A 24945-nucleotide genomic window follows, 5' to 3' on the forward strand; every position below is an offset into this window, starting at 1 on the left:
TCCCTATTTATGAGCGAATCAAACCACTTATAGTAAGCGGACATGGCAACAACTGCTCTGGTTAACGCCCTCTATGTTGGCATTGACCAATCAGATCTCGTATCCCGTTTTGGTTTCTAGGTGATGCTTACAAACAACCCGTTGCTATGAAAAACAGAGATGCACGTCGCTGCTGTCCTTTAATATGACAAAATAGTAACTTATACTATATAAAGTACTAGGCTTTATTTACGTATCCTATACGTTTATATTATAATTATTTAGAAAGACCAAGAACCTAACCCTGTATTTAAAAAAAAAAACTTAACTCAAAGTGGTAAGTCCTTTTGTGTGTTAAGATTAGATGCTATTTAGTTTAGCTTGAGCACCTGTGCTAGCCAATTTAAGTGTCACTATTTTCTAATTTTCCTTTTCCATATTGCATATAGATATTGAATGATATTCTGGTCGCCTAATGTCCTTTCTGTGATCTTTTGTGCTCACTTTCTCCTTGTCATTATCTTAAAATACAACCTAAAGTGATGCCTCCTCCTGAAACAATGTACTGCGCCCAGCAGATCAACATCCCTCCAGAGCTGCCTAATATTTTAAAGCAATTCACAAAAGCTGCGATTAAGACACAGCCACATGATGTGCTGCAATGGGCAGCTGAGTAAGTGTTGTATTTTATTATTATTATTTTTAAAAGGTATACTACAATAATGCATCAGATTGGCATTATACACACTGCCATTCAAATGTTTGAAAGGTTTTGGAGTTTAAGATGTTTAATGTTTTTGAAAGAAGTGTCTTATGATCACCAAGTCTGCATTGATTTGATTGAACTTTCAGTAAAACAGCAATATTGTGAAATATTATTACAATTTTAAATAACTATTTTTTAAAAATATTATGTTATATTATTTTAAAAATATAATGCTGAATATTATCAGTTACGATTGGTGATGGATTATTAATAATGGTTCTTATTATTATCAATGTTAAACATGTTGTGCTGCTTCATTATACTTTTCTTTTTAGGATTCTTTGATGAATAGCATATTAGAATGATTTCTGAAGGATCATGTGACACTGAAGACTGGAGTAATGATGCTGAAAATTCAGCTTTGCTATCAAAGGAATAAAGTTTTTAAAATTGTAATAATATTTTACAATATTACTGACTTCATTCAAAAACATAAAAAAATCGTAATCATAAAATCCCGAACATTTGATCGGTAGTGTATTACGTATGCTCTGCTCTATATTGCAACGGAAATGTAATACAGTATGACAAATTACAACAATAAAACTGCTTCTCCTTCAGCTATTTTTCAGCATTATCAAAAGGTCAGGGTCTACCAGTCAAGGAGAAGCTGGAAATGCCAGTGGCAACTCAGAAAACAGACACAGGACTTACACCAGGCCTTCTAAAGATCCTTCATCAACAGGTGTGATCCACGGCACCTCTTTTGAATGTTTTATACACAGTGCAGCAGATGTATATTTATGAATATTGATGAGATTTCTCTTGCCTTGTAGCTCACATCTAAAGAATGCGTTACAAAAGAGGAGCTTCTTTTGAAGTGGAAAGATCTGTGCTTGCCAATCGAACAGCTTGACACAATCCTCGCTCTTGGAAACTTCACTGAAAATATCAATTGGATGCAGTTTTTTGCTCTCGGATGCAGTGCTTTGGGTGGGGTGAGTGGCTATAAATATCTTATTATGATTTTAACAGTACATTTATGATATTGTTTGACGGTGGCTTCATTTGAGATGTTGTAATTCTACTAATTGTCTCTAGATGGCAGTATTCGATTTGAAATGGTCTTCACTTTCCAAGAGTTGAACAAGGAGTAATGACTAATTCATAAAGAGACACAATGATAGTCATAATTCATTCAAAATGGGCTAAATTATGTTGTAAAAGTGTAAGTTTTTTTAAAGAAATCCCACTGTACTGTTCCCACAGACCATCATGAGTGCTTTGAAACATGCATGTGAAATACTCACAGAGGACCCTGAGGGTGGTGCAGCCCAGATTCCTTTCGACACATTTCAGAGGCTGTACACATACTTGGCCCATCTGGATGGAGAAATTCCTAAAGAACAGATCAACAACTTCTTGCACCGTTTAGAGGAGTGAGTACACACACACACTCACACACACACACACACACACACACACACACACACACACACACACACACACACACTCACACACACACCTTACTTTTGTGAGGACATTCTTTGACACAGTGCAATATCTAGCTCCTTACCCTAAACCTACCCATTACTCAATTATAACCTTATCCCTAAAACCAAGTCTTGACCCTCAAACATGCCTTTAAAGTGGTCTCAGAAAGTGAGGACCGGCCAATATGTCCTCACTTTACTGTCTTGGTCCTCACTCCAATAGTTTAAAACTCAAAACTGTCCTCTGTCTTGAGGACAAAGATATCTGTACAAGCACATGCACCCACAAATGAATTCAGTTAACTTGTTGTAAGTCTTAAAACAAATTTAAAATATTATTTTAATGCTACTATAGTTTAATCCTAGTATGTGGTTAATATTTTACATATTACCCTGGGGGAAAAACAAAACAAAACAAACATAAGCAAAATGGTATGATCAAGATGACCAAATGCAGAAGCAAAAAATGCAAAACGCTCAATCATTCTAACAGCAAGCAGTTTGAGACAAGTTGAGCAATGAGAAGAGACTCGATTAAATGATTTTGGCACATTTTGAGGGTGATCATTTCTACTTCTACTTTTGTAGCCAAAGAGGAGTTTCAGGAGGTGATAAGTGATAAGCAAAAAACTGATTGCTTTGACATTATTGCTTGAGGTGTTTTCAGGCCTTTTTTGTTAGAATTTACACTTTTTCTTTCTTTCTCAGAACCAAAAAACTGTTCTTTATTAAAAACCACTTCAAACAATGATTGAAAAGATACATAATACATACGACTTAAAACATCACATAATGCCATAAGGCTAAGTAGTTTTCCAATAGCATAATGCAAGCCGAGAATCTGAACCATTATTGTCTTTACTTATGAGACAGTTCAATCACTGCAGAAACAATAGCAGAAATTACCAGTGCGTTTGTAAGAATTTGTCCTGTGGGTGGTTTTTATTACTTTGTGATGTGTTTTTGTTGTCATACTTCACCAGCAAGTGTCTTTTTCAATCGCATTCAAAGAAACATGATTTCATCCCCTGCTTTCTTATAGCTTAATGTTTTTAAGACATTTAGGAACCTAAACATCTTTAACTCAATTCAAATACCCAGTACAGTATCAATTTTGCTATAAGGACAAAATGGCAAGACTTTATAGAAAAACTTTCAAAAACTTTGACAACAATTATTACACACATTATCTTCACAGTTAACAAAAGTACAATATTTTTCATATATTTGACCCCATAAACGCCGTCCCTGATTTAATGACTTATTCAACCTGTTTATAAGTATAAATATTAATTTAGTCTATTTAATTACCATTCAGACACTACATCAGAAGGTGCTTTGTACTTACCAGTCCTGCTTTGAAGGCCATTTAAAATATTTCTTCATAGGTGTTCAGCACTTTTAAAGGCTAAAATGAAAGACTAATTGACACTTGTGCAAATTAAGTTATATAAATTGTAAACTAAACAAACTTGGACAAAATGGACATGGACTTTCACAGTTCTTATGGTTTACTAGATATAGAACCTGTAAGTATTAAAGGTGCTAAAGAGGATGTTTTGTTTTATACATTTTTGCAATATTACTTGAAACTGTCTTTACTAACTGATAAAAGACTATTTATTAGGTGCACTGAAAGTAATAATATTAATATACATCATCTGTGCACGAGGTAGGGCCTTAAAAACATCAGCCAATCGTTTACACGATCATCGCGTAAACGATTGGCCCTCTGGCTTGTCAATCACTGCCGTGACGTTCCTTGTGAGAGACGAGCGCGGCTGCGGCTCTCTAGTAACTTTCCACACTCCACAGGCGCCGCATGCAATGTTTTTGTCAGGAGACAGGAGTAACAACTGCAGATTATGAGTTACCTGCGGTGAGTCCGACATAATGAATCCAAAAAACACGACACAGCGAATGCCGGTGGTAAACACTCGTGTTCCAATATTTGTGCATGAGTTGGGATGCTGTGAAGGAGGGGGGCTGTTCTTACGCATGCGCTCATTTCAAAAACTCAGTAACAGTCTTTGGATTCTCAGTCGATGAAAAAATCCTCTCTATCACCTTTAAGATGCATAAAGGGTGAAAAAGGTGAGAAAGATACAAGACATCCCATACCCTTTTAATTTAATTAAGAAGACATTTCAGAATCCTGGATAATAATGCATCATGATTGTCCCAAAGCATTGTTAATGTGCATAAAGGCTTCACCCTCGTCTTTAATATTGTACATTTTAATATTAGAAACAGTGCTAATAGTATAAGTTAGATGCCAAATATATGTTGTATATTCTTTTAAGCATAATTTATTTTTTGGACAATTGCGAAAGCGTGATTCTCATGATTTCATTCACCATGACTCTGTCCAAAGACTGTCCTCTCAGAACCCATCAGATCTACGCAAATCTCATAGGTGACCTATTTTGATCTCAAATAGGTGAATTGGAGTTTACATCTATGCTAGAAAGTCCATAATGTAATTTGATAATTTCTTAAACAAAAATGGCCCTTAAAGGGATAGTGCATCAAAAAATGAAAATTCTGTCATCATTTACTCAGCCTCACGTTCCAAACCTGTATGACTTTATTCCTTCTGTGTAACACAAAAGACATTCAGAATAATGTTTTAGTGTTTTTTGTCCATACAATGGGTCCAGTATTGTTTTAGAACCAAATGACTTTCATTGTATGAGCAAAAACAGTTAATTTTTTTAATTTTTTTTTTATATATCTTCTTTTGTGTTTCAAAGAAGAATGAAAGTCATAGAAATTTGGTTTCATTTTTGGATTCACTACCCGTTTTAGCCTTTGTTATAAAATAATTTGATGTCATTGTTATTGTGGGATTTTTGCAGTGATGTCATAGAAGAACCATTTTTGGTTTTCCAAAGAATCTTTCAGTAAACAGTAAACCTCATTTCCATAAAAAATTTTCCATTGTTTTTAAGAGTGTATGTGAGAGAAAATAAAAACTGGCTGAGACAACAGGAAATCAGATAAGACTTTTTCTTCTGCTTTGCATGTCTGTATGTGTGTACCATTCACTGATATCGCTGAACCAACCCAACATCACCACAGCGAAAACAAAAGAGTTAAATAAATGCTAAAGTAAATGTTTGCTTGTGTGTCCACTCAGATCTTCAAGGTAATGAAACAATTAGAAACTAAACTCCAATTCAAATTTGCAATCTGATTCTTAGCACACGAACTGGTCATGATTATAATCTCAGACACAGGTTACCATCTGTTAGTGTTCCTAGAAACTCCTGAAACAAAAGCAGTCCTGAGAATACACAGATGTTTGGGAAGCGTGTTAGCGAGTCAATATGACACACACAGAAACAAGAATAAAACATGCTGAGTAAACCGGCATGTTTCAGAATAACAAAAACAACTCTACAGCAAATGAAAAGTGACAAAGAACTGAAAAGAGGATGTTAGTATGCAATTAATAAGTGAAAACATTTCTTTTTCATAAGATCCGGCCAAGTGCAGTTGGATGCAGCAATCTCCGGTCACTGTGAGAAAACAGATTACACATGACATTTATAGACGTTTAATAGGAAACTTTGTTTTTTTTCCTGTTTTCAGAGAATGCCAAGGAGGAATGGTGCAACCTTCAAATTTTACAAGCTTCCGAAGCGCTGAGGAGTAGAATCCAGTACAGATGGTCCTCAGGTGGCAACATCTTACAACACGCTCAAAAAATATTGATCCTAGTTACTGTGTCCTGTGTTTGCCCTCTTTATTCTGTATGTTCTGATGTGATTGGATTATTTAACCAAAATAAATCCTCCAATCTCCAAACTAGGTTGCCTAGAATAATGTTACAAAAGTGAAAGGAAGCCAAAACAAGGCTACTGGTATATTAGGTGCTTATTCAAGCATTACGAGCTTTCAGTTTTGATTGCGATTTACAGATCTATCATTCAACTGTGGTTGACATGCTTCTGTTTGAAAGAAACCATATTCTTTTGCAATCAAATTTTCCGCCTCTCATATCTACCTCAACACACATACACACACTGCTATTCTTATCATTATAGGGGCATTCCATAGACATATTTTTTTATTCTGTACAAACTGTATATTCTATCTCCTAACCCTATCCCACCCAGCTGTTTTCCTAGCTTGTTTCCCCCCAAAATGTGGTCCTCATAACCTAGGGAATACCAGGTACACACACACACACACACACACACACACACACACACACACACACACACACACACACACACACACACACACACATACACATTTTGTGATATCTTAGTGAGGACATTGCATAGACTTCCATTGATTTTTATATCAGGTCAATGAGATCACCTAACCCAATCCCTACTCCTAAACCTACCCATCACAGAAACCTGTGCAAAACACTAGATTTAAATAAAAAACATCTTTTGGCTGATTTATAAGCCTTTTTAACTAGTGAGGAGGACCAGTCAAATGTCCTCACTAGTGAGGTTGTCAAAGTATTTCACAATATAAGTGAGGACATTTCGTTTTCACAAGTATAGCCAAAACAAGTACACGTTTTTTAATAGTGAGGACACTGCATAGACTTCCATTGATTGTATTGATTTTATATCATGTTAATGATATTTTCTATTGCATAATCCACCCTACCTTTAAACCTACCCATCACAGAAACGTGCAAAACATTAGTTTTTTGTTACAACCGCTAGGACACATTTCTCAATACTTAGGTCACTTTTTCAAAAGTCTTCAAACGGTGATCACAACAGCAGTCTATATGTGGGCTAAACTGTGGATCATTTGTCATTGCTTTGGCACAAAATACATTCAGTGTCCACATCTTTCAATTTACATGGATTTGCTTCTCACTTAGACACAAACACCACCAAAACGTGCCTACAGAGCAATTTACACTTTTACATATTCTTATCAAAACTGTTAACCTCAAGTTCAAATACTAACATAATACAAAACTGAACAAGACAATTTGCATTTCTACAGTAATACCATATTGAAATATATTCCGAATATATCAAAACAATGTAGCTGAACACCTATAGGTGTTAGTCTTTCAATGTCATTACAAAAGGAGCCAACATAGGGATAATTTTGTACACTGATGTAAACATGGACCAACATATACTCACTATAAGTGAATTATCAACAATAAACTGTCATTCTTGTCCTGCCTGTTGTTATTGTTTTTTAAGTCAATGTTTTATGAGTGACAAAGTGTTGATGGATGAAAACCTTTGCTAGTGTTATGGATGAATGACTTGATTTTAAATATTAATGACGTGTTTTGTTAGTTTTAGTGCATTGAGAATGTGAAATTAACTGCTGTGCTGAGATGCAAGTTGCTTAGGAGAACTGTGTGAAAAGTTTTGAAAAAGTGACCTAAGTATTGAGAAATGTGTCCTAGCGATTGTTAAAAAAAAAAGCCCTGTAAATTTAAAGGTGCCCCAGAACTTCTTTTTAAAAGATGTAATATAAGTCTAAGGTGTCCCCTGAATGTGTCTGTGAAGTTTCAGCTCAAAATACCCCATAGATTTTTTTAAATTAATTTTTTTAACTGCCTATTTTGGGGCATCATTAACTATGCACCGATAAATAGGTTGCGGCCCCTTTAATTCTCATGCTCCCCCTCCCCCGGAGCTCACGCTTGCCTTGAACAGCATAAACACAGTTTACACAGCTAATATAACCCTCAAAATGGATCTTTACAAGATTTTCGTCATGCATGCTGCTTGCATACATCGGTATAGTATTTATTTGGATGTATTACATTTGATTCTGAATGAGTTTGAGGCTATGCTGCGTGGCTAAAGCTAACATTACACACTGTTTGAGAGATTTATAAAGAATGAAGTTGTGTTTATGCATTATACAGACTGCAAGTGTTTAAAAATGAAAATAGCGACGGCTCTCGTATCCGTGTATACAGTAAGAAACGATGGTAACTTTAACCATATTTAACAGTACATTAGCAACATGCTAACGAAACATTTAGAAAGACAATTCACAAATATCACTAAAAATATCATGTTATCATGGATCATGTCAGTTATTATCGCTCCATCTGCCATTTTTCGCTGTTGTCCTTGCTTGCTTACCTAGTCTGATGATTCAGCTGTGCACATCCAGACGTTCTGCCCTTGTCTAATGGCTTGATCATGGGCTGGAATATGCAAATATTGGGGGCGTACATCCCGACTGTTACGTAACAGTCGGTGTTATGTTGACATTCGCCTGTTCTTCTGAGGTCTTTTAAACAAATGAGATTTATATAAGAAGGAGGAAACAATGGAGTTTGAGACTCACTGTATGTCTTTTCCATGTACTGAACTCTTGTTATTCAACTATGCCAATATATATTCAATATTTAATACTAGGGCACCTTTAAATAAAAACATGTTTTGGCCGATATATAAGCCTTTTTAACTAGTGAGGTGATGATGACCAGTAAAATGTCCTCACTAATCAGTTGTCATAATATTTCACTACATAAGTGAGGACATTTGGCCCTCATAAGTAGCCAAACCTGTACACACAGACACAAAAATTAGATTAAAAACAATGACAGGAATTAGATCACATTTGGAGAAGCAGTGGGACAGAAACAGGCAGTCACCCTTTTGGTCTGATTAATTACCTTTTTTGAGGATGGAAAGAGGCTGTGTACCAATTTGGAACCAAAAGGAGGTACTCAACCTTCACAGACCTGTTAATTAAAGCCATTCTCTACATTTCCTACGAAATTAACTGATTGACCTCTAAGTAATCAAGCTAATTTTAGATTAACAGCCCTTTGAATTATGGTGAAGTCCCATCAGTGAGATGTTGTTCACTTTCTAATGAAAAAATATTTGCAACAAGCATAACATAAATTAAACAGACTCAGAAATGATTGTTTGTTATGGACACATCACTCTTGGACAGTTAATATGAAAGCTTGCTGGCCAAGGGTCTATCCAGGTGCTTATGGATGCTCGACAGAGGATCCCACATGAACTTTTACTCGGCACAAAGTTCTCCCCTCTTGATCAGCTCCTGGGGGATTTATTAAGCTAAGCAGGCCAGAGTGCTGAGCTAATGAAATTGTCTAAGCCGAAGTAGCTAAGGAGCAGCATGGCTTCTTTTATTTATAAGAGAGATGACAATCAGTTCCCTTTAACAACTCAATCCAAATGAGGTTGATTCTCACAAATAATCATTTCAACTCGTCCCTCATTTTCTCTAAAGAAGAAGCAAAAATTGAATGTGGCTAATTTCTGGAAGAATTAAAATAATAATTTTTAATTTATCATTTTCAAAAGCACTTCTTCTGTTAAAACTTTTGTACTATTTGAGCTGTAAAGCTGTTTAAACCATAATTTTACAACCGTTTTGGGAGGTTTAGGGTTTGTGGCATGTGGAGTTGTAAAATTAGATAATAATGTTACACAGAAAAGGTTAGGAAGTGATTTTTCCCACTAAAATCATGTTAACACTAATATTGTTCATGTCTTGTAGCTATACTACTGAAACAGTGAGTATTTTAATGTTTGCAGATTGGCTCTATGCACAGTGCCACACTGTATCCCAGATTTTTGCTTCTTTTTTTAAAGGTGGGACAAGTGGGAATAAGTTGTTGTTGTGATAATCAGCATTATGCCACAAATGCTGTCAATTGTAGCATTAATACATATTTAATATTACAGGACTATGGTGTAGTATAGTTGTGATACATAGTATATAGTGGGATATATAGCATAGTGTGAAGCATGTGAATACAATTGCGTCATTTGCCGTAAACTGATAGCCATGCCATGGCAGTTACTCATTTTTGGCAGCACAGTTGACTTTTTTTAAAACCACAGTACTTCCTCTATCAAAGATGTTTAACGGTCGAGCACAAGCATATAAAGCAGTGTGGACTGTTGCGCTGTATGTATACTTGACTGATAAGATCACAGCTGCAAGTGAAGGGGCTGGAGCCCAAGCTCCCAGCTGTTCAGGGCTAAACGACTCACTAATTAGACACAGCAATTATGGCACTTATCTAAGAACTCCGAGGAAATGGGAGTGTTAATTGTGGAAAAAGCTTGAGCTTGTAATAGTGCACACACATTAGCTATAATATGTGTCTTAGAGGCGTTTGTGAGAAGTTTGGGTGTGAATGGTGTAACTTCCCTAAAAAGAGCTGATTTTTTAATTTGAAAGTGACAAGCTTGTTTTCAGAAGTGAAATGTGAATGACATCATTTGAATAGGACTGGAGTGAAGAAAGCTTAGATGATAGAGGCCATCCAAGGTCTTACAGTTTCTGAAGATGTCTAGTCTAACAAATGTGAAAAAGGAAAAAAAAAAAGTGTTGGAAAGTTGATTAATTACCCCGCTATTGTGAGAGTTAGGGACATCCCCAACACGCCACACTCACTCAGAGAAAACCCCATGATGGTAAACAAAACTTTGTACTTTCCTGAAATTACAATTTTCAGCAGCCTTGTCTCTTTGTGTGTGTGTGTGTGTGTGTGTGTGTGTGTGTGTGTAAGATTTAAATGTGTGTCATTTTAAATGTTAGTATTACCATGTATTTTTAAATACGTAAATAGATCTGGGGGAAAAAAATAAATTGACCCATATATGCAAAACTATAATAGAGAGGGAGAGAGAGAGGGAAGGAGAGAGAGAGAGAGAGAGAGAGAGAGAGAGAGAGAGAGAGAGGAGGGCATCTAATCGGATTATGGAGGCAGAGTTTTGTAGCGCACGCGTCTATTTCTCCTCTTATCTTCTGCTGGAATATCCCGCGTTTCCACTCTCAAGGCTGCTTTTTTGGGAACATCACAATATCTGAAAAGTTTTTCCAGTGAAGAAATTGCGACATTCTGAAGATTGTTTCACATTTCATGGAACTGCAAATATTTATTATTTGGAATTTTCGGTTTCCACATGAGTTTGTGATCGTGTCCGGGTGTTGCTGAGGAACACTACATTGACATTTCGCGTTATAGAGACATGAAGTTATTGAATGAGCTGATAAAACTACGGTAAGGTATCATTATATGGACAATAACTGCATTTATAATCTATATGAGTGGGGCAAAATGACGACGCAGGTATTTAAAAGAAGATTTGAACCTCAGTTTGGAGATTAAACGTTTTATTTTTTTAATAGCATTTTTGCTAATTTGGTATCTATGACTTTAACGTACCTAAATGCAGCCGAAGGAGACCAGGAGGTGTTTGATCCGCATGATTTGAGGATTTTATCCTATAGGGGTTAAATGGTTCTGATAACGGACAGCAGGGATGGCGGAGGATCATCTCCAGGAAAAGTCAAACCACTTAAACATGTTAAGAGCGCCCAGAACTGTCCCACTATCGTGGAGGAATCACCTGATCGCGCGGGGGATGACGATTATGATGAATATCTCGGCACGTGCGAGGTGGATGAGGATATCGATGACTTGGATGACTTCTCAGAACTGCCGGATACCAGGAGTATCGTCTCAGACGACTCCTTTTATCCACCGGACGATGACTTTGCTGACTCCGAGAGAACACCTTCCCCGGAGAGTCCAGCACCGCTGACCTTTTTTCAAGCGTGTTGCAAAAACAACGCGCTCATAGTGAAACTCATGATTAGACAAGGTGTTACGGAGGAGGACGTTCAGGAGACGGACAGAAACAAAAGAGTAAGTCGTTTATGAACAGCAAACACAAATTAAATGAACTTAATGAAATTAAGTGTTGTAACACTTTACAGTACACAAGATACATCACAATGCTACGAAGTGTTTAACAACGATTCGTGATTCGTGAACGAATCGTTCTATTGAGTCGGAGTTTTTTCAGTTAATCGGTTGAACCGTTCACAAAACCGATATGAACGATTCGTTTACGGATTGGACTGAATCAGGGGGGTTGGAGTCGGTCAGAGTAATTACATTAGATCTTTTCGGATCTGTCCAACTAATCCAACTCACCAGTCCAGGGTGCTGCCGTCTCGTTCGAACATTTTCAAATCGATTCTTAATGAGCCGAGAATCGATAATTGACTCATTTGGAGTCAAATGAGGATTTGACTGATGGGGAGAAGAGAAATTACTTTAAAGCTGCAGTCCGTAACTTTTTTGGGTTAAAAATGATCCAAAATCAATTTTTGAGCAAGTACATAACCAGTCAGTGTTCAAAACTATCGAATTATCTTGTCTCGATTCACAATGGTAAGCTTGTAACAATGTTTTAAAATAAGAGCAACATGGTGGATTTCCGCGGGAAATTCGAGCATGCAGCAGTTCGTCTGTGCGTCATTACATCACGTCCGTAAACAGAAAGAAGGAGTCCAGGCTAGTCGGTTTTATCACGTGAGGACGCTGCTGGTAGCGGCACATTTATAGCCTGTTCGTTCTCACAGCATCTGAAATAATTAAACTTATCATTTTGATGGCGGATTATAATCCAGAAAGATACAAATGACAATCATCAGTGACAACTGGAGATACATCCGTAGTCAAAAATCAAAAGACTTTGGACTGTGGAGTGGCTACAGAAATTGATATCTACAGGTAACGCTAATATACACATAGTCACGCAATACTGATGTTGTTAACATTAACAATTTATGAACAATATAACAGTAGGCTAATAATAATTTGCATGGTTTGGCATGATCCGAGCTAATCGATTGTTAGATTTAATCATCATTGGCAGCGCAATTTATTGTAGGCCTAATGCTTTTTTCCTCAGTTGGTCAGAACAAAAGTGGCAGACATGTTACTTACTTGTTCAGATGATATTTTCCAGTGAAAATTCTTATATTGGTCATACTTTCAAGATGCAGAATCTGTGATTCTGAAGTTCAGTATCCACACCAGGGGCGGAGCCAGACATTGTAAACATTCGGGGCTTAGCCCAAATCTATATTTGTCCAAATACATTTTAATTTTCTATTAACAGCTTTACTGACATGAAAGGAGCTTTTGTCGTCATATTCTTGTTCAGAAAATGTACATTATTTGACACTTCAATTTGTAAAACTTTGTTGGATGTACCAGCTCTAGGGGGGTCCGGGGGCATGCCCCCCCGTAAGAAAAATTTGTACATTTTAAGGTTAAATGCATCAATCTGGTGCACTCTGGAAACTCAAAATTAAGAGCTTCAACCCATGTGTGCAAATTCACCAAAGAAACAGCATTGACTTGTACCTGGACATTAAAAAGGGTACAAACATCTTTTTACAATACTTTTGTACTCATTTCTTTTAAAAAGATAAATCCTTGAGCTTTTATTTTGATCACCAGATCACCAGCTGATCGCGTACGCAAATGTGCTCACTTCTCTTTAACACACAGCACAGACAGACTGTATATATACTTAATCACTGTCTTTTGCTGTTTTATAAAGGCACAAAGCCATATCACGGTTTCGATTTTAGCTCGTTGGCAAACGTAGTATGTTTTACATTTTCAGTTCATTATGAAACGGTGGCGGCAGCAGAGGGTCATTAATGGGAAACACTGAATGAATGTATAGCTGATAAATGTGCTAAAGTTGTCATATCAGTTGTTATATAGCAAAGAAATGTATTCTATAGGCTAGATTATTTTAAGGTCTATTTTTTACAGGCTGTATGCAGTATATGCAAAGCCAAACCGCAATGAAATAAAGTAACTTGTGATTTCGAGGGTTTACATAGGCTATTGTCCAGTTTCATATTTGCTCAGTGACAATCATTACATTCGGGGCTTGACTCAAAACATTCGGGGCTGAAGCCCCGGCAAAATCGGCTGGCGCCGCCCCTGATCCACACCGGTGCGGTGACTGACAGCAAGCATTAGATTCGAGGCACAACGCACGTACAGATAACTGTTCCGCATATGACTGCAATTGCAGGTTTCAAACAGAGATGGCGACAAAGAGGAAAAATCACGGACTGCAGCTTTAACAAGAAATGTTACAAATAAAACATAGGCTGCTGGAAATTTTACGAATTGTATGAATTTTATTATCACACATACGAAACAGAACTAGTTTAAATATTTTACTTTAATATTATTTGTAGGTGTAAATACCTTTTTAAAAAGATCTGGGAGCTTAATTAATTATGTATAAGTTTAAATTTTTTTTTTTTTTTTAAATTTAAAAATAAATTTAGCAATGCAAAGGCTGACCACATTGATTATGTGGAGCCTCGAGGCTCTATCTTCTGCCAAAACTCGAATTAACATTTATATAACGTTCAAGATACCCATTTAAAGTAACCTACTTAACCTAGTTTAATGGTGTTAGTCACAATAACTTATATTAAGGCCAATTCACACTGCCTCAACAAATGACATAACACACTGATCCAACAAAAGCTAACACTTCTTGTTAGGGCAGTGTGATTGCTATTGTGGTGTGAATGTGGTAGCTTTATAACGTTTCTCTAAAAAAAAGTCTGCAAATGTCAGAAAGTCAATTTTACATGAACATCAAGCATAAAGTTTCAGGTTTGATTCTGGCAGACTGCTGGGACCTCTAAGGCATGTGTTGTGGGATAATTGCATTGTATAAAAGCTAAACGCGAAACACATGTAGTGCAAAGTGTATACGAATAACGCACAAATAATTTGCAGGCCTGGAGGGTTTAATAATGGAGTTGCACAGTCACAAGAACAAGTCTCCTGCCTTTACTCTTTCTAGCACAATCCTGGTTATTCCTCGCAAAAATGAGTCCCTGAGTGACATCACCTCCCAGAGCTTGAGGCCTCGACAGTTCAGAATGTATCATGTTACAACTTAAAAGCTTGGATTTTAGAGAATGTGTCTAAAAAACATAAAATCGATACACTCCATAAAGAGGAGCTGATATGATGTCATGGCTAATGCAGTCCTGATAGTCCCTAACAGACAGAGCTCTAGAAGAATGACTAGAATGCTTGTGAGGAACCTCAAGGGCTCCACTTCACACAGGCTCTTCTCTTATCTTGTCTCTCATCACTCTTCTATACAGGACTGTTCAGAGCAACAGGCACAGGATTTCCCCACTAATAGTTTCAGCATGTGCTCTGTTCATCTGAGACCATCTCTGCATGGTGTAATGCTGTAAATGAGGTTATTAGTCAATATCCCTTCCTGGACCAAATGACATGGCAAAAAAAATAAATAAAAAAATAAACAGTATATATATGTATGGATATATATTTGCGGACCAGAAGTAACCACTGTATAATATGCTATGTCTTTCAATGTGATTATATCACTAAACTTACATTATGAAGCATCAGAACAATATCTAAGCAGTGCTTCTGATTTAAAGACCTCTTTTGAGTGTACTGTTAATATCATTACAGGATGCATAACATCTGCATTTTCAAGCCCATCTGTATTTTCCATTACTTATACATACATGCACATGACCCCTAACATCCTGTTTACCATGCAACTAATATTACCAGGAGTTCAGTGCACTTGTTCTTGCAAACCTGTGGCTGGGCTGGATCGCATTTGTTGGAAGAAAAACAGTATAATACTATTAAACTACAACAACAAATATAACGGGCCTAGTGGGGAAGTAAATTTAGTCAGCTTAACTGACAACTTTCTGGCAGATTCAAGGCATTTCATTTACACTCTGCTGTGCAGGTAGTGCTTTCCAGTTGATGAATGCGTCAGGATCACTTTGAGCTCAGCACTGATGTAATATCAAGTCATTGATGGAACATCTGTGGATAAATGTTACCCACTGACCTGTTTTCTGGCACTTCAATGATTCACAGCCAGACTGACATGATATGATCAAATCCAGGCCAGCTTGCTCACACTTTTTTAGGACAGCTTCTCTTTCAGTGTGTTTTTTTCCTACCAGTCTGTTATATACTATTGTTTATCCTAAAAACCTTGTCACCTTTAGTGAAACAATCTAATGTTCATAACAAAATACTTTAATACCTAGTATAGTGCATAGTATAGTACAGTATTGAGATTATACTTTGCATTTCACACTCACAAATACGATACCCACAAATACACCCATAATGTTTTTTATTAGAAGTATCATAGACACCATATTTTGTCTTCATTGCCAAAGCTGAACTGGAGGACAAATCCTGTAACTCCTTTTTCATTCAATGGCTCACAAGGCTAATCCTTTCTATTTTAAGAGTCAACCAGGCCACCGATTACCCCAACACATGTCTACATTTGTAATAAAAATTTTATTTGATATAAAGGTGCAGATTAAGAGAAATGGGTTGTGTCCTAAATTAAATTTTAACAGTTTAATAAATCTGCCTATGAACTGTATTGCTTGTTGACAGTCATACAAAACATATAAAAAAGTGAAAATGCAATTATTTCCCCAAAGGAACACTGAAAATGGAAATTATTTACTCACCCTCATGTCGTTCCACACTTGTATGCTGTTTTGTTGTTGTTGTTGCATAAAAGACTAAAGGAGACATTTTACACTTCTCTTTTATCATAGAACAATGGTTTATCCAAAAAGCACAATAAAAATAGTCCATACAATTTCATGTGCAATATTACAAGATTTCTAAACCCATATAATACTTTTGTGCAGTAGCGGCTCCTGACTGTAAATTTCGGTAGGACAGATTCTGGGTCTTAGCTCTAGTTTATGATAAACATATTGTAAGCTTTATATTCTAATCGCTGAACACATGCAGACACACTTTTGGCTGAGGTTGTGTTATTCAGCCTGAGGGTGGCGCTCTAATTTTGACTTAACATATGCATAGAATGCTATCTTTGTAGTATTTACTGCCTCCGAATATAGAATGTTTTGGAGGAATTCCGGTGAGGAAAAGAAAGTTATGTCTATTCTCAGAACAAACATAAAACAAATACAACAGAACTATAAAGGCTAAAGGATTTATACTTTAATAAATTTAATACACTTCTCCACATAGGAAAAACAGACATGCCAGCTAGTTACGGACCTGATGCAGAATATACACATAGCTGAATTGGATTTATATCGTCTTGGTCTGGAGCGAGGGTTACGTAAGATAACATGAAAAAAAGCGAGACAGTCTGAAATCTGCCCCAATCTGCTTTCTTTGCTACTGCAAATGTGTTTAACAAACTCACTTTCATAGCAGCCAAATAACATATAATTAGAGTTAAGAGCCCAACTGTAGAGAAACACTAATCACCATTATGGTGATTTCAAATGAAACACATTAGAGTTAAACCACTGTTAATTCTCAGAACTGTAAATGTCTAAAAGAAATAAAGTCAGTCTGATTAGTAATAAGTGAAGCTGGTAATACTGTTCGTGGAGTTGTTTAATCCTCCTCTGCTGAGATCTTGAGAGATTTAATGTCTTTTAGCTTCAGTTGATTTCATCGAAGGCTGTGGCTGGCAGTCAGTTGTAGTTCTTGTGTTTTTGCTCATTTCTTTTTCTGTTCTCTTCTTTCCTTCAGTGATTATGCTTGTTAACAGGCTTATTAAGGCTGAGATAACTTGTGGCTCAGATAAGGTCCAGTTTAGGATTATTTCTTTGCTTTTGACTGACGTTTGGCATTGCTATGGCTTGCTTGTGGCCAAACAGGAGCGGTCCACTCAAGGGTCATCATTCCCTACAGCATGTGGGACAGATCATCATTCCACATGTGCCAGATGTAGACCAGATCTGGGCCAACACAATGTTGCTATCTGGGAAGCAAGTCACACGGATTTGGAATGACATAAGGATGAGAAAATGATTTGGGTGAACTATCCCTTTAATTTGATAAATGTTGTGACTGGATCATGGAGACAGTGAGTTGAACTCGAGTATTAACAAGGATTTCTCAGACATAGTTACAGAATTTTTGTTTCTAAATGAACTCTTTCTTTAAGTCATCCTTTCTACAACCTTTGATGCAACCTTTATTACGTTCATAGGTATGACGTAATTTAGTCAGGTTGATATTTCTGTTCTAATTGCTCAAAGTCTCTTGAAAGTATTTTGCAGAAGGACAAAAACCTGGAATGTTTTGAAGAACCACTGTTTTTACACATTGACACAGTTATTCAAACATTAGCAAGAATGTTATTATTATTACCAAAAAAGCCTGTGAACCCAAAATAAGTTCTGCTCTCTGCTTTAAAGGTGAAGTGTGTTACTTCCATGCCTCTAGTGGCACCAAATGGAATTGAAAAATACACTGGGTCTCATTTATTAACCGTGCATACTCACAAATTTGCAACTTTCATACTAAAATTTATTCTAAATTTACGATCAACTGCAACCACATGTATGCAAAAAACATATTCTGGGTGGCCTTATATATGTGTGTGTTGATATTAAAGGTGTTTATTAGTGTTTGAACTAGTTTTAGGGATGGCACATTGCTCGATGATCTTGCATATACTCTCTTTTTAGAGAGCATCATACAGTATGTTTGTTAAAGGGTTAGTTCACCCAAAAATGAAAATTCTGTCATTTATTACTTACCCTCATGTCGTTTCACACCCGTAAGACCTTCGTTAATCTTTGGAACACAAATTAAGATATTTAGTTGAAATCCGATGGCTCTGTGAGGCCTCCATAGGGAGCAATGTCACTTCCTCTCTCAAGATCCATAAAGGTACTAAAAACATATTTAAATCAGTTCATGTGAGTACAGTGGTTCAATATTAATATTATAAAGCGACGAGAATACTTTTGGTGCGGCAAAAAACAAAATAACGACTTATTTAGTGATGACCGATTTCAAAACAATGCTTCAGGAAGATTCGGAGCATAAATGAATCAGTGTATCGAATCATGAATCGGATCGCGGGTCAAACCGCCAAACTGCTGAAATCACGTGACTTTGGCGCTCCGAACTGCAGATTCGACACACAGATTCACAATGGAGTGCTCCGATGCTTTCTGAAGCATTGTTTTGAAATCGGTCATCACTAAATAAGTCGTTATTTTGTTTTTTTGCCGCACCAAAAGTATTCTCTTCGCTTTATAATATTAATATTGAGCCACTGTACTCACATGAACTGACTTAAATATGTTTTTAGTACCTTTATGGATCTTGAGAGAGGAAGTGTCCATTGCTCCCTATTCAGGCCTCACGGAGCTATCGGATTTCAACTAAAATATCTTAATTTGTGTTCCAAAGATTAACGAAGGTCTTACGGGTGTGAAACGACATGAGGGTAAGTAATAAATGACAGAATTTTCATTTTTGGGTGAACTAACCCTTTAAGAGTGGCGCAAGGCTGTAAAGGAAAGTTTGTGCAGAAAGCCCTAATATGGAGATGGTTTGGGCGTGTTTTATGCAAATTATTTACATTGGATTTGCTGTTGCTCATTTGGAATACTCCAAATTCATTAACATTACAACAAGGTTAAGAACAAATATGTACATGTTGTGAATTGGGTGGAAATATTTAGTGAGAAGTTTTCCTGTGCATATAAATATGAATAATCCAGGCAATTATTAGTGAATGAGACCCAGTGACTATTTCTAAACAGGTTTCCCCTGAACAGTCCTGCCCCAAATTCACATTATTGGTTGCGTCAGTGTAACTGGTTGGGATTCTCAAATAGAGCAATGTTTTGATAAGTGCCACAGAACCACAGCAAATGCCCTTTTCAAGGGAATTAACCGGCTTACTCACAGTTGTCTCTGTATATTAAACTGGAAACATCAAGAAAAATGACAGGCTTCACTGTAAACACAGCATCTGACGTGCAGCAACTGGAAGCATTGTCATAGCCGTGTAAAATGAGCTTGTCCAGGGTTTATTTTTAGTCAGCAGCCTCCAGCTGTGTTTCAGTGTGATGAGAGGCTGCTGACACTTCGCTCTACACTGCTACTGTTCATACTTAAATAGGACAGACTGACTGTGAAGAGTGAAACAGACATGCCAGAGGTCTTCAGTAAAAAGCCCAAACATCAGCTTCACACTGTGAAATCACAATGCAATTCAGGGTTGAAGCTGCTGCAGATTAGAATTCAAAATTCACACGGCCAGCAACAAAGCCATGACTAGCTTTTTTCATTGATGTGCAATCCAAAATCTTTCTTAGTAAACAGTGGTTATCCTGGATTTTTTGAGGTATAATTGATAAGGCTGGGTCCACAACATCAATAAATCAGTTTTAGTCAATCTTCATTTGATTAGCCGATATCATTCTATCTGTAATAGTTTAGTACTGTAGTAACTGACAGGATTCCCTGTACAGTTTACAGCTTTAGTTTTTCCACAAGAAAAATTGAAGTACTGTACCTGATATACAGTATATACAAATCAAAATCAAATCAAACTAAGAGCTTCTGAATCAGAATCTACTTGAATCCTGAAATCTGTGTCAATACTTAGCCCTTTTATTGAGACGGTTTTCCTCAAATTTATCAACTACTTGTAAATGTTTCTGGCCAGGGTGGAAACTTCTTCACAGTATCGCCTTGTGTGTGTGTTGACTCTGCAGACTGGACTAATAGTGGCATGCTACCAAGGGTACGTGGATGTTGTGATTGCTCTTTCCCAGTGTCCTCACCTGGATGTGAACTGGCAGGACAACGAGGGCAATACAGCCCTCACTACAGCTGCCCAGGCAGGTAAGAACAATCTGACAGCCTTAATACAATCCTGCACATATTTACATTTATATTGCCATCATAAAGTTTAAGTAACTAGTTTCTCAACATTGAAAGTAAATGGAGTGTGAAAACTTCAAAATACTACTAGAACTGAAATGCCGAGTGCCCTAGAAAGGTTATGTATTCAAAAGTTGACTGCATTTCCATAATTCTCCTGAACAATTGCAGGTCACATCACAATCTCTAACTACCTACTCAACTACTTTCCTGGGCTTGACATCGAGAAGAGGAACTGCCATGGTTTCACCGCTCTGATGAAAGCTGCTATGCAGGGTCGAGTGGAATGTGTCAGAGCCCTGATGCTGGCAGGTACTCGAGCCTCAGATCACTGCGCAACAGACTGCCAGGAAACACTACAATATAAAGCAGCTGTTACATGATTAGCTACAAGACAAGGATACAATACAGCGATAGCATACCACAGATTTAATATTTTGCCATATACTCATTCTTTTGCCATTCTGAATCCATATGCTCTTATTTTTTTCTGTAAAAAAAAAACAAAACAAATTTTTATGCAGCTCTTGGCATACAACAGGAGTTCATAGGCTTGACATTTTATTTAGAAAACAAAAATGTTCTGTCTACAAAGGAGTATGGAATGCTAAAACTTTGAAGCTCAATATCTCAAAACTACTCAGAATGCAGGTAGAACCAAAGGCTATAGAATAACTTATTCCATACTCCTTTGTAGACAGCCAAAAATAGCTTTCATATTGAGAGATATTTGCATTCATCAGGGAGCATGCGGCAATGCGGGGGATTTTGAAATCACGTTTGAATGTGCGCTCGCGTTTACTTTCACGATCGCGCGTAACTCTGTAAATATGGAGCGGCGGCGACCGTTATCCAACTGAATTAAATGTTTTTTTATTTAAATACAAAGCAAAATGACAGGAGAGTCGTAATGTAAACAAAGCGGTGGCATATTCTTTCCTAATCATCCTAACCACTCTGTCATGGCAACATCACGAGACTACTTTTCGCCTCTACGAGAAATCTCGTCACATATTAGAGATCTCGTCACACCCCTAGTAATTATTCTTTGAAAATTGATACTTTTATTACGGAAGAGGATTAGGGCCAAGCAATAATAAAAAATTAAAACCATCTCGAGATTAAAGTTGTTAAATTTCGAGAAAAAACTCGTTAAATTTCGAGAAAAAAGTCGAAATAAAATGTTGAGAATAAACTCATTAAATTACGAGAAAAATGTCGTTAAATTACGAGAACAAATTCGTTAAATTATGAGAAAAAAGAGAATAAAGAATAAAGTCATAATTTAAGTTTATTCTCAACATTTTATCTCGACTTTTTTCTCGAAATTTAACGACATTTTTCTCATAATTTAACGAATTTGTTCTCGTAATTTAATGACTTTTTTCTCGTAATTTAATGACTTTATTCTCAACATTTTATCTCGACATTTTTCTCGAAATTTAACGATTTTTTTCTCGTAATTTAACGATTTTATTCTCAACACTTTATCTCGACTTTTTTTCTTGAAATGTAACGAGTTTTTTTCTCGTAATTTAATGAGTTTATTCTCAACATTTTATCTCGACTTTTTTCTCGAAATTTAACGAGTTTTTTCTCGTAATTTAATGAGTTTATTCTCAACATTTTATTTCGACTTTTTTCTAGAAATTTAACGATTTTTTTCTTGTAATTTAACGAGTTTATTCTCAACATTTTATCTCGACTTTTTTCTCGAAATTTAACAAGTTTTTTCTCGTAATTTAATGAGTTTATTCTCAACATTTTATTTCGACTTTTTTCTCGAAATTTAACGAGTTTTTTCTCGAAATTTAACAACTGATTGAGATGGTTTTATTTTTTTATTATTGCTTGGCCCTAATCCTCTTCCGTATTTTATTCATGGAAAAAAATAATCACATAAGTTTAGAACAACGTGAGAGTCAGTAATTTCATTTTTGGCTAAAAAACCCCCAAAAACTGAACATTTTTGTTTTCTAAATAAAAAGTTCCAAAATGTACACAACTTAAAGAAAACATCACATAATGTAAATAATTTGTCACAGAATAAGAAAATGTGAATAACTCAATTTTGACAAAAAATGTCAGATAGAACGTCCAAGGGGACGTTATTGTTTGACTTCAGAAGATCTGTAATATAGTCGTATGGTGCTTTTAGTTTGGTGGTGGCCTATGAACTCCTGTTGTATGCCAAGAGCTGCATAACAATTTGGGGGGGGGGTTTCATAGAAAAAAATAAGAGCATATGGATTCAGAATGGCAAAAGAATGAGTATATTCTGGGAAAAAGAAAAAGTAAATGCACCTTTTTTTTACCTGTGAAGCTGCATTTTATGTATAAAATTAGCCATCTACACAATATTTATTACAAAAAAATTATTATTATTAGCATTATTATTCTTTATTCCCTGAAAATCGTACATTTTCTGAAGATCATCTGTGAATAACAACAAATGGCTTTGTAGTGCAATAATGCAGTGCACAAGCCGTATGCACCACTTTTTTGTGGATTTAAAGAAAAAAAAAAGGTCATTATATGGCAAGAGTTACGTAATTATTCTTTGAAAATTGATACTTTTATTCATGGAAAAAAATAATCACATAAGTTTAGAACAACATGAGAGAGTCAGTAATTTCATTTTTGGCTAAAAAACCCCCAAAAACTAAACATCATTTTGTAGAATATTGTAAATTGGGCCTTTACTCCAATCACAATAGTGCATTTACTTTTTGCCATCAGGGGCTGATCTGAACGCCAGGGACAATGGGAGGAAGTTCACTGCGCGAGAGTGGGCCATCTTCACAAGCCGCTATGAGACCGCCTTTGCCATGACGCGGCTGATGCAGCAGCCGTGTGCGGATCAGTTCTGTGACACCTATCGGCTTGAGTGGCCCCTTCTGCCCGTGCTGGTGGCCAAAGCCCAGACGCCCAAAGGCTGCATTCAGAAGATGTCAGAGACAATACGTGACTTCTTTGACATCAGTAACGTCACAGAGGCTTCAGAGGACGGGGTTCTAGATCACATGGTGCGCATGACAACAGCACTGGGGAGTCCGTTCATCGCAACAGCATGTCGAACGGTGTGTCCCGAAAGCCCGCCCTGTGTGGGAAAACGGCGTTACTCTGTACAGGAGATACTAAAGAAACAACGCATCGCGCGGCTGAAAGGTCTGGGACCCGAGCGCCTCGAGAACTACAAACGTCTTTTCCAGAACTCCCGGGTCCTGCTGGTGCCCAAACCGAAAGATCGCCGTGCGAGTCTGCAGCCCCAGGCCCAATCAGATGATTCTTCTTCCTCCTCTGTGGCCATCCGCAGGACCAGTCTGCTCCCTTTACACCTGCTGAGGAGGAGCAGCGTTAGGCCAGGTATGGTGGTGCCCAAGCTCAGGATTACCAAGGCACCTACGCCAACCTACGTGCCGGAGAAAGCGCGTCGGAAAAGCAGCTGTAAAGAGGAACAGTTCCTTCAGATCCCCAAATGGAGATATAAAGAGCTTAAAGAGGAGCGAAAGAAAGCAGAGGAGGCGGAAAGGAAAAGACTGGAGGCCATAACGAAGAGACAGCTCTCTACAGGCAAAAGGAAATAAGTGTGTGCAAACATACTACTCAACATTTGATACTTGAAATGCAATTTTGATATCGGATGGAAATGTATTTTACTATTTATTGTTTTTTGTCTAAAAGACTACTTCATTTTTGTAATGTTAAATGCTTCTAAACTCATTTTTACCCTCTTTAAAATGGGGGTAAAGTGATTGATTTAAAGTGAACAGCTCCTTTAATCTCTATGCAGGAGCAACAGGAAGCTAGCCAATCAGATCAGCTATTATGGGTACACTACTAAACAAGATGCTATTGTATGTTTACATCCTTAAAATAGGATTATTTGACTTTTAGAGTTGTCCAAATGCTAGCTAGCATGGTCTCAGATTTAACAATATTTAATCATCATGAATGTATTTAACGAACATACATTTTCAATACCTCATTTTTAAACATTATAAATATTTTGGCAGTAGCCATACCTGTATTTGCACACATTTCAGAGACAAATGCTACAGACAATCACCAGCAAGTAATGAAAGACGAAGTAGTGTAGTATCATGGATCAGCATCTTGTTTGATATTTTCTATAGATGTATTTTACTACTAATTATTTATACTACCAAAGCACTCTAAGTTCAAGTTCTTTAATGACTATGTTATGAAAC

General features: G+C 36.8%; 2 protein-coding genes across 2 annotated transcripts; both read left to right on the forward strand.

Annotated features, from left to right (window-relative positions):
* Nucleotides 1–129: 129 nt before the first annotated feature.
* On the forward strand, nucleotides 130–5988 carry ropn1l (rhophilin associated tail protein 1-like). Its single transcript, XM_048175494.1, has 6 exons — nucleotides 130–316; nucleotides 520–652; nucleotides 1307–1430; nucleotides 1522–1683; nucleotides 1955–2124; nucleotides 5773–5988. Exons 2-6 carry the CDS (start codon nucleotides 522–524, stop codon nucleotides 5834–5836), a joined length of 651 nt encoding a protein of 216 aa, XP_048031451.1. The 5' UTR covers nucleotides 130–316; nucleotides 520–521; the 3' UTR covers nucleotides 5837–5988.
* A 4886-nt stretch (nucleotides 5989–10874) lies between these two features.
* Nucleotides 10875–24945, forward strand: ankrd33ba (ankyrin repeat domain 33ba). Its single transcript, XM_048175127.1, has 4 exons — nucleotides 10875–11836; nucleotides 20566–20695; nucleotides 20906–21046; nucleotides 23474–24945. Exons 1-4 carry the CDS (start codon nucleotides 11426–11428, stop codon nucleotides 24319–24321), a joined length of 1530 nt encoding a protein of 509 aa, XP_048031084.1. The 5' UTR covers nucleotides 10875–11425; the 3' UTR covers nucleotides 24322–24945.

The sequence above is a fragment of the Megalobrama amblycephala genome, linkage group LG22 (assembly GCF_018812025.1).
Source record: "Megalobrama amblycephala isolate DHTTF-2021 linkage group LG22, ASM1881202v1, whole genome shotgun sequence".
Classification (NCBI taxonomy): domain Eukaryota; kingdom Metazoa; phylum Chordata; class Actinopteri; order Cypriniformes; family Xenocyprididae; genus Megalobrama; species Megalobrama amblycephala.